The 18022-nt window shown below is 40.5% G+C and overlaps 2 protein-coding genes across 4 annotated transcripts; both read left to right on the forward strand.

Annotated features, from left to right (window-relative positions):
- Positions 1 to 1406: 1406 nt before the first annotated feature.
- Positions 1407 to 8901, forward strand: zdhhc24 (zDHHC palmitoyltransferase 24). The gene is made up of 3 exons (XM_033618514.2): positions 1407 to 2003; positions 3421 to 3698; positions 5276 to 8901. Exons 1-3 carry the CDS (start codon positions 1699 to 1701, stop codon positions 5566 to 5568), a joined length of 876 nt encoding a protein of 291 aa, XP_033474405.1. The 5' UTR covers positions 1407 to 1698; the 3' UTR covers positions 5569 to 8901.
- Positions 8902 to 9766: 865 nt separating this feature from the next.
- Positions 9767 to 16104, forward strand: LOC117260638 (uncharacterized). Of its 3 annotated transcripts, none has more exons than XM_033632639.2 (12): positions 9767 to 9808; positions 11577 to 11624; positions 11766 to 11924; positions 12156 to 12324; positions 13780 to 13830; positions 13937 to 14014; positions 14118 to 14174; positions 14318 to 14377; positions 14510 to 14574; positions 14680 to 14815; positions 15690 to 15748; positions 15875 to 16104. In XM_033632639.2, the coding sequence occupies exons 2-12, from the start codon at positions 11602 to 11604 to the stop codon at positions 16071 to 16073; spliced, it is 1056 nt and encodes a 351-aa protein (XP_033488530.1). In that variant the 5' UTR covers positions 9767 to 9808; positions 11577 to 11601; the 3' UTR covers positions 16074 to 16104. The 3 variants fall into 3 exon arrangements, with proteins under 3 accessions (XP_033488530.1, XP_033488558.1, XP_033488549.1); XM_033632667.2 differs by having other exon boundaries at positions 12213 to 12324; XM_033632658.2 differs by lacking the exon at positions 14118 to 14174.
- Positions 16105 to 18022: the final 1918 nt, after the last annotated feature.

The following is an 18022-nucleotide window of genomic DNA, read 5'->3' on the forward strand; positions in this document are numbered from 1 at the left end:
CTTCGGCATTCCTCCACCAGCTCGGTGTACTTGGCCCTCTTCCTCTCACTGGCCTCCTCAATGCAGTCCTCCCAAGGCACAATGAGTTCCAAGAGGATGACCTGCTCAGAGGCCTCAGAGATCAGCACTATGTCTGGCCTTAGCGATGTTATGGTGACAGTTTCTGGGAACTTCAGCTGCCTCCCCAGATCAACTTTCACCCCCCAGTCTTGTGCCATTGCTAACAGGCCAGAGGAGGTGGTCCGGGCAGCTGCTGTAGGCTTCTTCCCAACTCTGGCGGAAGTGATGGTGTTTTTCACTGGGCGGAAGCACTTGCAGTGGCTGATACCACTGCAGATGGTATCCACTATGGCCTTCAGGACTTGGTCATGGCACCAGCGGTAGCGCCCTTCACCCAGGGCTTTCGAACAGCAGCTGAGGATGTGCTCTAGAATTAATTAAAAAAAATAAAAATAAAAAAAGACTTAATTGTAATTTTTAATTATTGTTGGCACCAATACAGGGAACAGGAGCATGCCAATCATTGCATGTTTTCAGGGAATATGTTTGCACCAACCTTTTTAAGCACAAATATGTAATAAATAAATAAATAAATAAAATAACTTGATACTAATATTTAATTATTCTTGGCACCAATACATGGAACAGAAACATGACAGAAATTAGAAGTTTTCGGGAGGTATGTTTGGACCAACCTTTTTTCAGCACAAATATGTATTAAAATAAAATAAAATAGAAACAAGACAGATGGAAACAAGCTATAAAATAAAATAAAAAGGCTTAATACTAATATTTAATTATTCTTGGGACCAGCACAGGGAACAGGAACAAGCCAGAAATGATGTTTTCAGGGGATGTGTTTGCAACAACTTTTTTAGGCACAAAATGTTAAGGCGAATAAAATAAAAAGACTTAATACTAATATTTAATTATTCTGGGACCAATATAGGAACAGGCCAAAAATGAGAAGTGTATATGAGGTGTGTTTGGACCAATCTTTTTCAGCAAAATATGTAAAGATAAAATGAAATAAAATATAAGACTTAATACTAATATTTAATTATTCTTGGCACCAATACAGGGAACGGGAACATGTCAGAAATTACATTTTTTCAGGGGACATGTCTGCACCAACCTTTTGTAGGCACAAATTTGTACAAATAAAAAGACGGAATACAAATATTTTATCATTTTTTTGGACCAATACAGGGGACAGAAAGAGAGAAGTGAGTTTGGACCAACCTTTTTTCGGCACAAATATGAAAAAGAAGACTCAATAATAATATGTAACACAAACCCACAATAAAATCTAAGTTTATTTTTGATTTATATTTTTAAAGTGGCTCACACTCGTATTATAAGTTACAAGCGGAACCAGTGTGTTGTTGCACTCCGGCTGTATTTTCATGTAACACCTGGTAGCAGAAACCTGATTCTGTCCAGTAGCAGACATCGTGGTAAAGAGAGGGTTAAGGGAGAGTGAAGGCGTCTTATTTCAGCTCTGACATGACAATAATTTATCCGGAAGTTATATAAAGTGTAGTAGATATGATGCGGTTTATTTAAGCTCGGGCAAAGAGCTAACAGAGTTATATTTAGCTAACTAAGCTAACCAGCGGTTCCCACAGTGCGTCTGTTAAATCGGTCCTCGCCCTCTCAGCTGTCACATCACGGAGACGAAGTGGACGGACAGGAAACATGACGAGTTTTGCGAGCAAAGTGTTTTTTAAAGTCGACAGGGTGTGTCGCCACCTCCCCGTGGTCCTCAACACCTTCCTGGTCTTCTCCATCACCGGCGAGGTGAGCTACTTGGTGCTGGTCGAGGCTCCGCTGGAGGCGGACCAGAAGAAGACGGTGTGGTCCAGCTGGTGGAAGGCGGTCCACCTGCTGGCCCAGTACTTCATGCTGGGGAACATCTGCTGGAACTCCCTGCTGTTCCTCAGGACTAACCCCAGCATCAAGGGGGTGTTCCTGGGGGGAGAGGGCATGGGTCAGGGCTGGAGGTGAGGCAGGAGGCGTTATTGTAGATTAGGAAATATAATTTATATTATAGTGTGGGTTTGGTTTGGTGTGTGGATATACAGTACAGTATATGGCTTGTGTGTGAACATCCTTGTTCTTCTGGTCTGTTTTATATAGTTTGTGCCAGGCCACTTATTTCCAGCTAATTTAACGTGTTGTACTACAGCTTAAAATAATATTTTAGACAATAGTGGTCTTCAGAGCTGCAACGACTAATCAGTGAATCAAATATTGGATCAACAGAGATGAATCAAACACTATTTTGGTAATCATTTTAGTAATTTTTCAAGCAGTAATGTGACATTTCCAGGTTTCAAATGTAGGATTTGATGCTTTCCTTGACCCTATATTGTAGTAAATGTAATATTTTGGGTTTGTAAATGTTGGTTGGACAGAACAAGACATTTGAAGGAGTCACTTTAGGCTCTTGCCTTTTTTTTAACAGGCTTTTCTCACAGTTTTTGCTAATATATTGTAGGTCAGTGGTCCTCAAATGGTGTGCCGTGGAATTTTGTGATAACTACACATTATTATTGCAATGTTAAACCATAAAAAAGTTATGATGATTGTTTAATTGACTGTATCAGTATGTTGTGTGCATCCATTTCCTGATAAAGAGGCAAACTCTAGCTAAAAAATGTAATTTAATTTAATTTGATTACAAAACAAAACTCCACGGGAACCTATTTGTCACCGTTTGCATGTGGGAATTATAAGTGTGTGACACATCTAAAGCCTTGATTGGCAGCCAGTGTGAGGGATGATGACATTTAAAAGGAGAAAACTTTGAGTGAGACAATGGATCGCTTTATTGTACAGGGCAAATTACAACAAAGCAGCAGCGAAGACGACCTGTCACTGAAAGAAAAGAGCACAAAGAACTCACAGTAGACAGTATCACGAAAGCTACCTGTCTTATTTTATCTTATTTTTATTGTCTTATGTTGTGATAAGAGTGATAACATGCTATAGAAGCTTTTGTGCAGAGGTATAAATACATTTGTGCCTTGAGATTTTGACTAGCCCAAAACATTTGAAAACCACTGTTGTAGAGTATAATCAACAGATTAATTGTGAACGATCATAATCCTTAGTTACAGACCCTTTTTTTCTATGTTTAATAGAAGAGAAAAGAGATTGTGTAACCCCAACAGTTGGACAGTCACCAATTATGAACACAGCAAAGACACTTGGTCCTCTGCTTTTTCAGATCTGTTAAGTCAGATTTACTTGTTCCCAGAACAGACTTTGTTGGATCCATTGGTGTGTGCCCCAACTGATGGTCACAGTCTTCATGTTTCAGTGAGATTAAAGAAACAAGCCAGTTTCATCCATAAAATGTTTGGGAGCATCTCCGGCTATAGATAACAGTATTTCCCCTCTTATCTTTCCACACAGGTTTTGCTATACATGCGAGACACACACCCCTCCTCGCTGCTCCCACTGCTACGACTGCAAAGTGTGTGTGCTGCGGCGGGATCACCACTGCGTCTTTTTTGGCCAGTGCGTGGGCTTCCGTAACTACCGCTACTTCCTGAGCTGCTTGTTATTTATGTGGTCGGGGCTGCTGTACGCCACTCTGATGAATGCAGAGGTCTTCATCGTCATACTGAAGGAAGGTGTGACCATGCACAGCGTCCTGCTGCTGCTCATACCCTGGATCATGCTGGTTTCAGGTAGGATCTGGTTTGTGCCATAGTTGTGGTTACTAAATCTGTACCAGCGTTACTCATGCTGTGATAGGCAGAATGTAATCTATATATTTTCCCACACTGACTTCGCTTTTAAAGCAGAGTGTGCTCCTACATAGAAACAAGGTATGTTGGAGGAAAGAAAAGTGATTATAAACTTATCAAATGCAGAAAATCTTTTTCTGGTTTCCTGGTCAAAAAGGGCCACAACTAATGATTCTTGTTATTAACACTTAATCTGATGATTCTTTTCTTGATTAATTAATTAGTTGTTTTGCCTATTAAGATAATGAGCTCTGGGTAGTGACGGAAAGAATGTGATTGCAGACACAAGCAGCTGAAATGACTTTGGAAAGCATTCCTGGTTGAAGAAGTCATTTTTGGCTCTGGGAAACTGTGATGGGCATTTTCCATATTTTATAGACATCCATCCATTTTCACCCACTTATCAGAGGCCTGGTCTCAGGGGCAGCAGGCCAAGCAAAGCACCCCAGACGTCCCTCTCCCCAGCAATGCTTTCCAGCTCCTCCTGGGGGACCCCAAGGCGTTCCCAGGCCAGATGAGATATGTAATCCCTCCAGCGTGTTCTGGGTCTGCCTCAGGGCCTCCTACCAGTGGGACGTGCCTGGAACACCTCTAACCGGAGGCGCCCAGGAGGCATCCTGATCAGATGCCCGAACCACCTCAACTGACCCCTTTCGACATGAAGGAGCAGCGGCTCTACTCCGAGCTCCCTCCGGATGTGCGAGCTCCTTGCTCCGCCCAGCCACTCGATGGAGGAAACTCATTTTGGCAGCTTATATTTGCGATCTCATTCTTTTGGTCACTACCCAGAGCTCATGACCATAGGTGAGGGTTGGGACGGAGATGGACCAGTAAATCTAAAGCTTTGCCTTCCGACACATGTCTTGCATCACTGCAGAGGCTGCACCAAACCGCCTGTCCATCTCACGCTCTATTCTACCCTCATTTGTGAACAAGACCCTGAGAACTCGAGGCAGTAACTCTCTCCCAACCTGGAGAGGGCAATCCATTAAAGTAGTCATCATAAATTAATGAATAATAATTGTAAAGCCTTATTTCACAGATCACAACTTTGCCTCTGCACAGCTGCTCAGCATACAACTCTATCCTTAGACCCTCAATTCAGGGGAAAATAATCTCTAGAATTTAAGTAAGAGCAATGGACAGACATGCAATAGATGTTGTGTGCTGCCTGCTTCATTAGTTTCTTGTCTGCTCTATTTTTATCTGCTAGAACTCACTAGAGAGAAAGCTCCGGTTAGAACGTCCCATTAATCACCCACAGTGGTCTCCAGGGAAAGATGCATTAATAAATACATGTGGACGACATGTTAAGAACCAAAGTGTGGAAGATGGTGGAGGCAAACTTTATATTTTATGTCTTTGATTTTACTTACTCTCCCCACAGCTCTCTCTCTTTAACTTTTATAGCAGCGTGATGATGTATTTATGCTCTTATTTGTGTTGAGCTGAATCCCAGAAATGTAACCAAATCTATTACGCATACAAATGTAACCTGCTGTCCCTTCTCTCTCCAGGCCAGGTCTCAGCACGTGCCTTTGCCTTCGCCTTCATCGCCGACACATGCGTGGTGGGCTTCCTGCTGGTTTCCGCCTTCTTCTTCTTCCATCTCTTCCTGATGTTTCGGGGACAGACCACCAGGGAGTGGTACTCGACCCGCCGACCCTACAGCCTGGGGCTCCTGGGTAATCTGCGTCACTCCCTGGGCATTCGCTGGTACATCTGCTGGCTCTGCCCGCTCATCTCATCACCTCTGCCCGGAGACGGGATAACGTTCCAGGTCACAGGGTCGCTGGAGCCCACCCGGTAACAGCTAAGAGTCTGAATGTTAACAGACTGTGTGTCTTTGCTTTAGTGGTGATGATTAATGTAATCAGGAGCAGCAGAAACAGGGAAGATCGCCTCAGTTCACAAAGAGGTAGCTTGTGATGGGAAGAAGTGTGTGGTTGTTTAAGGTGTCGCTGGGTATAAATGTTTACCAGTATCTTCTCTGTAGCCTTCACCTGTGCTGAGACAAAGAAATTATGAGTCTACTCTGAGAGACCTCGACCTTAAAGTAACGCTTATTGAGGCTGGCCTCAGGATATTAACACGGAAATTAGCAGAGTTCTTCTGGAATACTGAGCACTGAAAATCTATGTAAAACAGCACTGAAATGAGAATGTATTTTATTGATCCTGACAGAAATTATAATTTGAAGTCTTCATAAACAAGCAGTCGCAGCTACTGATCCAGACTCCTGGGTAGTCGCCCTCTAGGGTATACTACTTAAATGGGAATTTCTAGTAGAGTTTATTTTGCCTAAATCTGAACGTTTTACAAATTTGGCTGGCACTGTTCCTGAATAGTCCATAGGATTATGAATCTGCTGTTGTGTACTGGCTGCTAGCATCATGACATGCTTTTGCTCTCCACCTGTCTGCATCCACTCCTGAGCTCTAGCTGAGTTAACTACTGCTGCACTTGTTGCACCAAATGAGACACTGAGTGCGTTTACATGGACATAAATATGCCGTTTATGAGGCTTATCCCAGTTATAATCATAGTCAGGGTATGGTGCTTACAAGAGCACAGAGAATTTGGGTCATTCATATTCCCCATATACGTAAAGAATCATAATAACCTGGACGCTGATTATTGCAGTATATTTGCGCGGGCACTGGGTCGTTTACAAAACAAAAACAAACTGGCAATGGAAGATGAGAGCAACTGGAAATGTTTGATACTACATTGTAAATTTACCACTTCACTACTTATAAGCTACGGGTGGGACCCACAATACGATATTATCACGATACTTAGGTCACGATATGATATTATTGCGATGTGCTGAGTATTGCGATACAATATATTGTGATTTAAGTCCAGACGTTTGATTTAAACACCAATGGCGCATTTCTGATTTATTTCTCCGGTGCTTCCATCTTTGTTTTTTCCTGTTAGATGCCGCTGATTGAGACCAATGCTGACCTCAAAAAAAAAAAAAAAAACACCAGCAACATCTTGTAGCCCGAAAAAGCAATTGATTTTATTATTCTAGCACCAAAATTTGTTTAAAAAAAAATATATATATACGTATAGGCGGCATGGTGGTGCATTGATTAGCATTGTTGCCTCACAGTAAGAGGGTTCCTGGTTCGAACCCAGGGTGGGGGAGCCCTTCCATGAGAGAGAGAGTTTGCATGTTCACCCTGTGTCAGCGTGGGTTTTCTCCAGGTACTCCAGCTTCCTCCCACAGTCCAAAGACATGCAGGTTAATTGGTGACTCTAAATTGTCCGTAGGTGTGAATGTGAGCGTGAATGGTTGTCTGTCTCTATGTGTCAGCCCGGTGATAGTCTGGTGACCTGTCCAGGGTGTACTCCGCCTCTCACCCAGTGTCAGCTGGGATAGGCTCCAGCACCCGTAAGACCTCTAACACGATAAGCGGTCATGGAAAAATGAAATGAATGATAATAATGTGTATAATAAAAGATCAACACTAAGTTTCCGTGTATTGATAGAATATCGCCATGCAAAATATATGCTGCATGGATTTCTTTCCCCCACCCCTACCAACCGCACTGACCATCACTTTTTCTCTGTCTCAACCACACACTAACTTAAAGTAGCTAGTCACCTAATGTTACTCCTTAAAGCAGCTTAACACCGTCCTCCACACTGGTGCCAGCCCATAGCCATCATCACTAGGGCTGCACAGTGAATGAAAATATTATCAAAATTGCAATATGACCAAGTGCAATATCCAAATCCTAGGAGCTGCAATTTTTGATAAAGGTAAAATGTGTCACTACCATTAAAAATAAAGCAACATGTTGGTACAAAGATGCCTCGGACTACAAATCATACTCCAGACATCAGGGAACATTTCATTCAAAATGGCCATTTCTACTAATGTCGTGACTTATATCACAATCGCAATATGTGTCAAAATAAGTGCAGTATGATTTGTTTGTATATATTGTGCAGCCCTAGATATTACCACATCGTATAGGACAGGGGTTCAGTGGATGCCACCATTGTCTGTATTTCTGTTATGCCACTTGGTTGAAGCGACACCTGTGCAGGAAGTCGGCGCCTCTTCATAACTGGGATAAGGTGTTAACATGCAACAGCATCCTGATTTCTTTTGGAGAACTCCACGTAGCATATTCGGGTGTCTGAAAACAGGATGTGGTGTGTACATGCGCAAACACATAAAATGTATATGCTAAAAACACAACCATAAACGGGTTATTCATGTCCATGTAAACACGCTCAATGAGAATGCGAAGGGTTCAGCGTGTGTGTATGAAGACAACTGATAGAGACTGTACATGGTGTGATATCCAGTGTTCCATTTGCAGCCTAATGTGAAGTCATTTAGTGACTACAGCATTTTAAATCTACTTATGGACGTCATGTGAACAGTCTCTGCCCATATTTCACATCACATTGTCCACGTTTCAGTCAGTCAGGGAACACAGACCGACAGTGTAACAGCATGATGTGTACTGACTCACGCAGCAGCTGTGTCCCCACTCCCTACTACACTCTAACCGTACACAGTGTACACTGTAAATAACCTTCACAGCATCCTGTTTTTGCAGCGAGTACACAGGAAGTCACCACACATTGCTGTTTTATACAATATGTTTGATACAATACACTGACAGTGTTTTTCCAACAAAAAAAAATATATATATATCTATTTCTTTGTTTCCTGAGGTGCTGCTGTAGCTGTTTGACTTGACTGTTTAGAGTATGTCGAACACACACATGCTCAAACCCTGCTTTGGTTTAGTCTGTAGTACAGATTGAGGACACAGCCAACATGTCTCACATGCCAACTGGACATCTATTACCTCAGTACAATCGTTTTGTTTCTCCTCTCTTTTGCACTTTTGCTTTTGTATTTTTTTTTTAATCCTCCGAGCCTTAAAACACAGTGCAACATTACAAGCATTTGTTTCGACAGGTGCTCTTATTTGACCGACACTAAATTTACATTACAGCCAAAAATATTGTTTGTAAATATTGTTAATTGTTTGCTGAATATATACAGTACGTCTGCCTCTTTCTTTTTTGTGCTGTTTCATATGAGTCGCACCATTTGATGTTCAGTTTTGCCATTTGACAGTGTTTGAATAAATTGTTTCAAGGGAAGTTCATGTCCGTTTAACATTTTTTCAATTTGATTGTTTTGTCTTTTGTACTTGTAGTTGTTTAAGTTCATAGATCAATTATAATAATCAGCTGTAAAAAAAGAAGGTTTAATTCTTCTTTAAATGTGATTTTGACTTGACTCGACTTGACTTATGGAACAACAGGGTTATTACCATTAATAGAAATCAATTTTAAAGCTGATTGGTATGACATGGGTTTAATATTTATGTATGATTTATAGAGTTCAGCAGTAAAGTTGTCACCCCTTGAAGATTTTTCCATAAAATTTAACATTTCTGTTTCAACAAAAAGATACAACCAAATCTACAAAACACTCTGTATGATAAAAAGCACCATGCCGTTTTCTCTGATTGCATCTTGCCTGCCCTGTTTAGAAGTTGGTGATGTTGACTGAACAATAAAAAGTAGGACAATAGTGATTGTGATGATTAGGATAAGAAAGAGGTCCATCACAACTGGCTGCCATTTAAAAACTGAAAATATATCATCACTTAGTTACATTGGTACAGTTTGTTTTATGGACAACCTGGATGCAAACACTTCTGATATGTTAATCTTGGGATTATTTTGGGTAAATATTACATTCATACTTGTGAGTGGAAAGGATGTACTTCCTCTTTCAATGTGTTCATAAATAACTTCAAGTCACTAAAATACATGGACAAATTGAAGGGTAACTCTAAAAATATTGCTCTTTGTGCTCCTTATTTATTTACCTGATTGTTTCCTTAAATGAATGAGTGAATAAATAAATAAATTAATTAATTAATTAATAAAACGTAGCTCTTCCGGGTTTGACGTCAAATGACGCTGTGGTAACCGCTGGTGTTCCTTCGGTTGTTACGAAGCGTATGGGCGCACCTGGCAACGCCTCCTTCCTGTGCAGGTAGGACTTCAATTAATTTCTTTAATTTAGGTTAAAGTGGTTTGGAGTTACTCGCCGGTAAGACATTTTTGTTGTCCATTTTATAGTGAATATCACTATAAATTGTTTGCAGTTTAAGCAGAATGCTTTTTTGGTTAACTTGGAATTTGGGAAACGTTTGTCTTGCTAGCTACATGTTAGCTAACAGTAACAGTAGCTAGCAAAGTCTGTGGAAACGTAAATGAAGGGTGTTAAAAATGACACGACCTATTTTTTTTTAATTACAGTAACTTACGCATATTTTACACTTCTAAACTTATGTGAAATGTTAGTATTTTAGCCAGTTAGCGAATTAATAATGAGATTAGCTCGTGTTACTTCACTTGTTTTAAATGTTAAGTTGACAATGTTAGCTGTGTTGAGCTAATGTTAGCTAACGTTACATTTGAAACAGCCTTGTTACTATAACTTGCTAATGAAATTGTGCTTATGGGCTAATGTTGAGTTATTCATGCCAGATTGGGTGACTTTAAAAGATGAAAGTATTTCAGCAGGGGCAGATAATGTTCACACATACTCAAGGTGACCTTTCCCCCCACTAACATGCTGTGATACAGTCATTATTATCCCCAAATCTGTCATTTTTTTCAAAATGTCACATGGATATTATGGTCTTCCTGCAAGTATTTCTGCTTTACACAGTGTTGTAAGAATTATTGTACAGTATACTAGCAGTGTTGGGAAAATGTGATAGGTTACAGATTACTATTACCCTGTTAAAAATAATGTGACTATTGTTACTACATGTGTTATTTCCTTTAAGTAGTGTAACTTTTAACATCTGATTACTTTTTTTATATGAGGAAAAAAAAAGAACATAAGGTCATCATGGGTGTTACAAGGTCAAATGACAATACATTTTTCACTTACATCCTGGCATACAGTGTCACATTTTTCTCAGCAGTATTCATACACAATCCATTTCTCCCATCCATCCATCCATTTTCGTAACCGCTTAGCCTCTTGAGGGTAGCGGGGAGCTGGAGCCTATTCCAGCTGACATTAGTCGAGAGGCAGGGTACACCCTGGACAGGTCGCCAGACTATTGCAGGGTCCATTTCTCCCAATATTTTGTATATTTTTCCATCTCAAGTCTTAGAATAAAATTAAGTCTTACCATACAGTATATTTCATTTATAATCCCCAGCCATGGGCCAATGTTGGAGGATCAACTTGCAACCATTTGCAAGTTATGGCTCTTCTGCTACTTACCAAAAGTATCTTTAATAAATATTGATCTTTGATTACTTCAAAATGGTAGTCATTTCATTTGATAACTTTTTGATTACTTTTAAACTGGGCGATAAAGCTGAAAAATGTCCAGAAACAGGCTATGCTAAAAGACGGTTTTCCTGCACAGTGAAAAGATGCAAAGCAACAGAATTAATATTTCATCTTGTGAAGGGCTGATTGCATGAGTAAAGTATACTCTCAATCAAAACATATAAAGTGCAAGAGCACCTGTGTGTGACTACTACCAAGACTCAGCAGCACTTCTACTCCTTTGTCTTCATGCAACAATTTTTTTTTCTCAACATATAAACTTCTGCCTAAAATAATTAATTCAGATGTAACCCTTTTGTAATATTGGAGATTCACACTGTCAATACTATCCAGTGGGCCCAGTCACAATGTGTCATTTTAAAGAAAAAAGGGTTGGAGAAAAGATATATCATTAAAGCTGTGTTGCTTATGTATGTTTTTTGCTGGACCTTTTGTCACACACAAGCACCAGGGAGGAGTAAGCCAGCAGAATGAACGCCACAGAGGAAAATCTGTAAGTGATGTTCACTAAACGAACCCTCAAAAACAAAACAAAAAATCTGTGGTTTAGTTACTTAGCAGCATATTTGATGATTCGCTGGTGTGTGTGTGTGTGTGTGTGTGTGTGTCTGTGTGTCTGTTTGTGTGTGTATAGGGTACTGAAGGAGATGTGTGAGGAAATAGCAGAGCTGAATTTCAGCCTAAACCAGCAGAAGGACCTGAATGCTAAGATGAGGCAATGGCTGGATGCCTCAGATGATGAAATGGCAATGCTGCGTTCAGACAATGCCATCCTCAGGAAACAAATGAAAGAGTAAGTAGTCACACATGATACTCTATATTCATCAGCAGAAGGGCCCCTCAACCATCTGATAACCACTCTTAACAGTGCAATCATCTTTAAGCGTATCAGTCATCTGTTTGATCTTCCTGCATGCTGTTGGCTTACCTCTAACACAGAATATGTTAAAGCATGTATTTTTTTTTTTTACTTAATTATTCAGTGTTTTTGGTATGTGCCTGCCCTGATTTCTGCTTCATTTAGTGCCTTTGAACCAGTGCTTTCAGGCTGTGGTCGGAAAACCTGTTTGTGTGTCTGCAGCCAGGAGAAGATCATCAGGGAAGCACAGCAGGTTGAAGCAGAGCCTTGCAGAGGTCTCCTGGCTGATGACCTGGAAGCAAAGAAATGCCTCGAAAAAAAGATTCAGGAATTGGTAACCAGACGTGTAACTGTGTTACAGTGTATAACTGGTGTTTTTTTTAAAGATATTTAGACTTATCATGTAAAAATGTTATGCTGTCTTTAAGACCACACTAAATCATGACATCAGACACACACAGCAGAATCCTTGATGAAATCTAGTCTTAAATTGCAGTGCTCAGCTCTATTTCAGGGTTGCTTCACAGGCAAAGCTTTACATTTGAATATTTTTGTAATCTTTCACGAACCTCTATATTGTCACCCTTGATTTCCTCATGATTTTTAGTGTAATTGTAATTGTGTCTTGTACTGTAGTCCAATCCAGGTAGTAGACATATGTATGCAGGCCCTCACTGCAGTGGCATCTCACTTGTAAACTCATGCATTAACACTTAAGTTTATGTCAGAGATTTTACTTTTAAGGCAACATTTGATAAGAAATGACAGACTTTCTCATCAAAATTGTATGTTTCAGATTTTTGTATTTTTCATTATGTATGTCACTGGAAAACATTGATTGCAAGTTTGTTGATTTCAGTCATAACATAGAGTAATGTCAGCAAGGGTTGGGTAAAGAACTTGGTACTTTTAAAGGTACTGACCGAATTATGTCGGTACCACAGAGTATAAATTCACTTTAAATCCATCAGTACCAATTTTTGGTACTTGAGACCGCATCTGAGTGAGAATGCTGGGTTTAGATAAGAGATGGAAGGGCTGTGAAGCGCCCCTAAGCCTGGAAGCCAGCCACGTAGCTCCAAGGCCAGCAACAGAGCTTTGCAGAGGCGCCGGATTCAGTGTCAGATAGGTAGCAGGAGCGCCCTGAAGTCTGGAAGCCGGGCACGGAGATCCACCGCCACTGTCAGCTTCCCAGCTAGCCAAAATACTGATCCTCTAGGATAGTTTTGGTGTCTGATCTGTTTTCTTTTTAGATTGTTTTTAGTTAAGCCGAGCATTTCTGCTAGTTGAGCACACATATACGTAGACCCACAGACAAAAAGAGAAGATTCACTCCATGCGTGATTAGAAAAATGCAGAGGAGCAGAATTGTGATTTTTGTCCAATACTTCACCCCTGCAGCTTGTCAAAAAATTACATTTTCATCATTATAGAGAAAGTAAACTACTTACTAAAGGTACCATTGGGTACCATTACCAAATTCTAGGCACTGGATTCTGTACTGGTGTCTGTTTAAATGTGAATATGTAATCCTGACATCATAAAGCCAACTATGTTATCAACCATATCAGACTTGTCCTGGGACTTATCAACATTCATCTACACTACCCCTATTTGTCAAACAGAGCAATATCATAGTGAGTGTATCTAAACATCATTGCAGTCACAGTTGGTAAAGTAAATCACATGTCAAATTTCCTTAGAACAGTTAAAACTCAACCAGTCATATGGGCTGATGGTTATCTTTTTAAATATCTCCAGGTGTCCCTTCATGTTGTGTTTATTGCAGGAGAAGGAATCCAACTCTTTGAAGGAACAGAATAAGCAGCTAACTGCAGAGGTATGTCTGTTACTTTTCAGTCAGCAACTTTAATCTGTCATGTACTACACTAAGAAGTGGTACAGAAATTTCAACATATATTTAAATATCATTCTGACTTTTTCAGCTCAAGAGCCTTCAGCAGGAGAGGGACCGAGACAAGATCACCTTGAGAAAGTCCAAGGCTGCACTTCAAGCCCTCGAGGTAACACCATGGATTCAACTTGGAGAACCATTTTTCTCTCTCTACATTCATTATACAGTTAGTCACTATACATTGTGATTTGTCATGTTGTGTGTTTCTTCAGTGGGAAATGGCAGAGGCTGAGTTAGGGCTGCAGGTTAGGGATGAGGTTATTCATCAGGTAGGAACAGAGACGTCAGTAGCCACAGACCAAAAAGTCATAAATATTGATCTTTCTTTTTGGAGGTCACCATGAATATCCTGACAATTTTTTGTCTTTTATTATTTAAACATCACTTTTTTTCTTGTGTGTGTTTGTTACAGAGAGACTTGCAGTTAAAATACGCAAAGGAAACAGTAGAAGAGTGCTCCAACATCATAGAGGTAAAGATGTTCTCATTCAGAGAGGGTAGACAGAACAGTATTCACTCAGCTGCTGACCACGGTCAGATGAAGTCTTCATGCTATGAGATGTTGAAGTGTGTTTTGTTGTCTGGTCACGTTTCTGTACTCCAGGATCTCAGGCTGACCAACCGGGCGCTGAAAGAGCAGTTGGAGGACAGACTGGATGAGGCCTCACTGTAACCCTGACAGACAATATCCTCTTGCTTTGAATGAATATCATGACATACACTGAGCCATCTGTATGCCCCACACTACAGTGTGTGTCTGCTGTTTTTTTCCAGTGCTACTGAGAATGACCTGATGGGAGGAAAGGAAGGACCACTCAGTCCCCCTCTGTCCTTTGCACTGGAGATGAAGCTGCTGGCCTCATCAGCTGAAGTGAAAACCAGCATGTCAGACTCCACAGATCTCAGAAATGTATGACACCTCCCTCCTGTAAATAGACCTTAGACTGTAAAGAAGTGGATGTAGCCAGTGTGACGTCACCCATTGGTTTATAGATACCATTTTGAAGCCTTTAGTTTGACGAATTTGCCATCGCCAACTTGGTTTATTACAGACAGAACTGGGTTGTCTCATCACTTTTTGGATAACCTAACAGAACCGTAACCTGAAACGTTTTTTGACCCAATCTTTGCCTTCAAGATTAAACCTACAGGAGACCTCACACCTTACTGTAACTTTAAAGGGATAGTGCACCCAAAAATGAAAATGCAGCCATTATCTACTCACCCATATGCCGAGGGAGACTCAGGTGAAGTTTTAGAGTCCTCACAACACTTGCGGAGATCCCAGAGGAGAGGGGGTAGCAACACAATAATAACTAATAATAATACATTTTATTTCTCCACCTACAACTCCACCTAAGGGAGGCTTATGGCGCCCCAGATTCAAACGTCCACAAAATATCTCCATGCTGCTCATCTGTAGTGATCCAAGTGTCCTGAAGCCCCGACGTAAAAAGTTGTTTGGAAAAACGTCATTTGAACTCTGTTTTTAGCCTCATTGTAGGCTGTAGCTCTAACTGCCTCTCTCATGTGTGTGTGCTTGTGCGTGAGACCAGCAAAAGCATGTGAACACACATGAACGCGGTGCCCATGTCTCACAGTCTCGCGCAAGCGCGCACATGTGAGCCAACTGAGAGTAGATTTGTTTCAGTATCCTGTACTTCTACAAATGACCACTAGAGTGTGCCACTACAACACCCAGATTAACAGTCTGTCAGACAGCAGCTGTGTGACTGTATCTGTAGAGATGTGGAGCTCAGTGATGTCTGGTTCTGTGTTTACAGGAGGAGGCTGAGAAGCTGCGGAAACCTCAAAGTCTCACAGTAGAACGTCAGACCAGAAGGTACTTCAGTTTCTTGTGTGAAAGGTCAAACTAACAGCATTATTCTGCGTAGGAATACATTTTGTATTTCTTTCTCTTTACATTTGCTCATATATTATCGTCCCTCTGGTTTCTCTGTTGCCGAAGGTGTGCAGGTATCTTGGAAACAGCCCTCCAGACAGCAGAAGTATTTCTGCTGTCTGTCGTCGTTCTCACAGTTTTAGCCTTCGTAGCTTCAGGAAGCTGTTCAGGAAACTTTTTTCCCATCAACAAGTTGTGGAGTGGTGCACGCCTGATGTTACAGCCCTACTGCAGTGTGCATTATGGAGCATTACCTCCTGTTTGATCTGAATGCTCTTATAAACACATTACCTCCATTTTTCTGCCTGAATGTTTTTTGTTGTTGTTGCTTATGGTAGTTAAATATGTTTCTACCCAGCGGATCACAGGGCTGAATCAAAGCAGGAAAAAAAGGCCAATTTGATTTGAAACTGTCTGCTCTGAGAAGCTCCTCTGTTTAGATTTAATTATATCAGTAAGTCTGATTTAACAGGATTTGAATGTGTGAGCTGGAATATCAGATATCTATCAGCATGGCTTATTTATACCTTTAGTGAAATAATGTACAGAAATATTTTTATTTAAACTGAACAAAAAAAATCTTGCTCCATCCAGTTTTCCAACTGTTTCTCCTGCTAAAAAGACTAAGTTTGGGGGAAAAAACACTACATGTTTTTTAAAACTCAGGTTGCTGAATTGTGGACATCTTTTTTTTGTTTTGTTTTTTGGTTTTGTTTTTTAAGATTTCACTTACATAGGGTTTCTACACAGTATGGAAAAGTATAGAATTTGATTTTTAGTAATTTTTAGGTCTGGATGAGTGTTAAAAAAAGAAAAGAGACTATGAAAAAATATTTGTGTTTCTAGACTATTGCCCCTTTTCTGTTTTGTAAAATATAAAATTCAGTATATCTAAATTAATTGATCTACAAGCGGAGTATTTTCATGACGTTTGGAACAAGCAGCCGACACAGTCACAATTATAGGGACCATTTAAAGGAAAATAATATGACTAGGTAGAACTGGTTAGTTTACTTTCTCTCTGTGCAGATATGAACTTTTCTTGGTTTGATGTTAATTGATTTGTGTGAGCTACAGTACTTGGCTACAATATTCTGGCAATTATTTGGCAACACAAAAGCATACATAGAATCTAACATACCTATTAACAGTTGGGTTTTAAAACCATTTATTTACATAATAAACATCTAGCTATTTGTACTCTGATGTCAAATATGGTCTGAAACATCTATGGCAGCGTATGTTGCTCCAAAACTTGTATGTACCATTTGGCATTTATGGAGCCCTCGCAGATGTGAGAGTGGCACTAACACTCCCTCATACCATCACAGATGCTGGCTTTGAACTTTGCAGTGGTAACAATCTGGATGGTCCTTTTCCTCTTTAGCCCTGAAAACAAGACGTCCATGATTTCCAAAAACAATTTGAAATGTGAACTCCTCAGACCACAGCACACTTTTCCATTTTGTGTCAGTCCGTCTCAAATGAGCTGCGGCCCAGAGAAGTCTGCAGTGTCTCTGGATGTTGATATATGTCTTCCCTTTGACGATGCAGCGATCGATCTTTATCGATAATGGTTTTCCCAAGTGTTTCTGAGCCCATGTAGTAATACCCCTCATACAGTCCTGTCAGATTTTAATGCAGTGTTGTCTAAGGCACTGGTTCCCAACTGGTGGGTTGCGGGTCCATTCTGAATGGACCACAAGTGACTCGGGAACGTGTGCCATCCCCTGCTGTAGAATGAAGGAGTAACGGACGGCTATGTAACAGAGACAGCAAACTAGCTCAACGACATGGCCAAAAGCAAGTATGACACTAAATGTATTAAAATGTGTGGACCTTGAACTAATAACTGAGGAGAAATCTTGACGCTGTGGCAGGACCAGTTGGGGACTACTGCCATAGGAGGTCAAAGGTCACAGGTACTCACACTGTAAATGGTGAAATCCCTACAGTCCTTGCAGTTGTGCTTTGAGAAAGATTCTAAACTGTTAAGCTATTTTCCCGCACAGTTTTTCATGAAGTGATGAACCTTGCTTGTGAACAAATGAGCCATTTGAGGAAGCACTTTTCATACCCAATCATGATACTTTAATCTGTGAACAGTTAACCTGTTTACCTGTGGGGTGTTTAAAACAGGTGTTTTTTGAGCATCCCACAACTTTCCTCAGTCTTTTCTTGCCTCTCTACAGACTTTTTTTGGAACGTGTGTAG

Source organism: Epinephelus lanceolatus, chromosome 7 (genome assembly GCF_041903045.1).
Source record: "Epinephelus lanceolatus isolate andai-2023 chromosome 7, ASM4190304v1, whole genome shotgun sequence".
NCBI classification, from domain to species: domain Eukaryota; kingdom Metazoa; phylum Chordata; class Actinopteri; order Perciformes; family Serranidae; genus Epinephelus; species Epinephelus lanceolatus.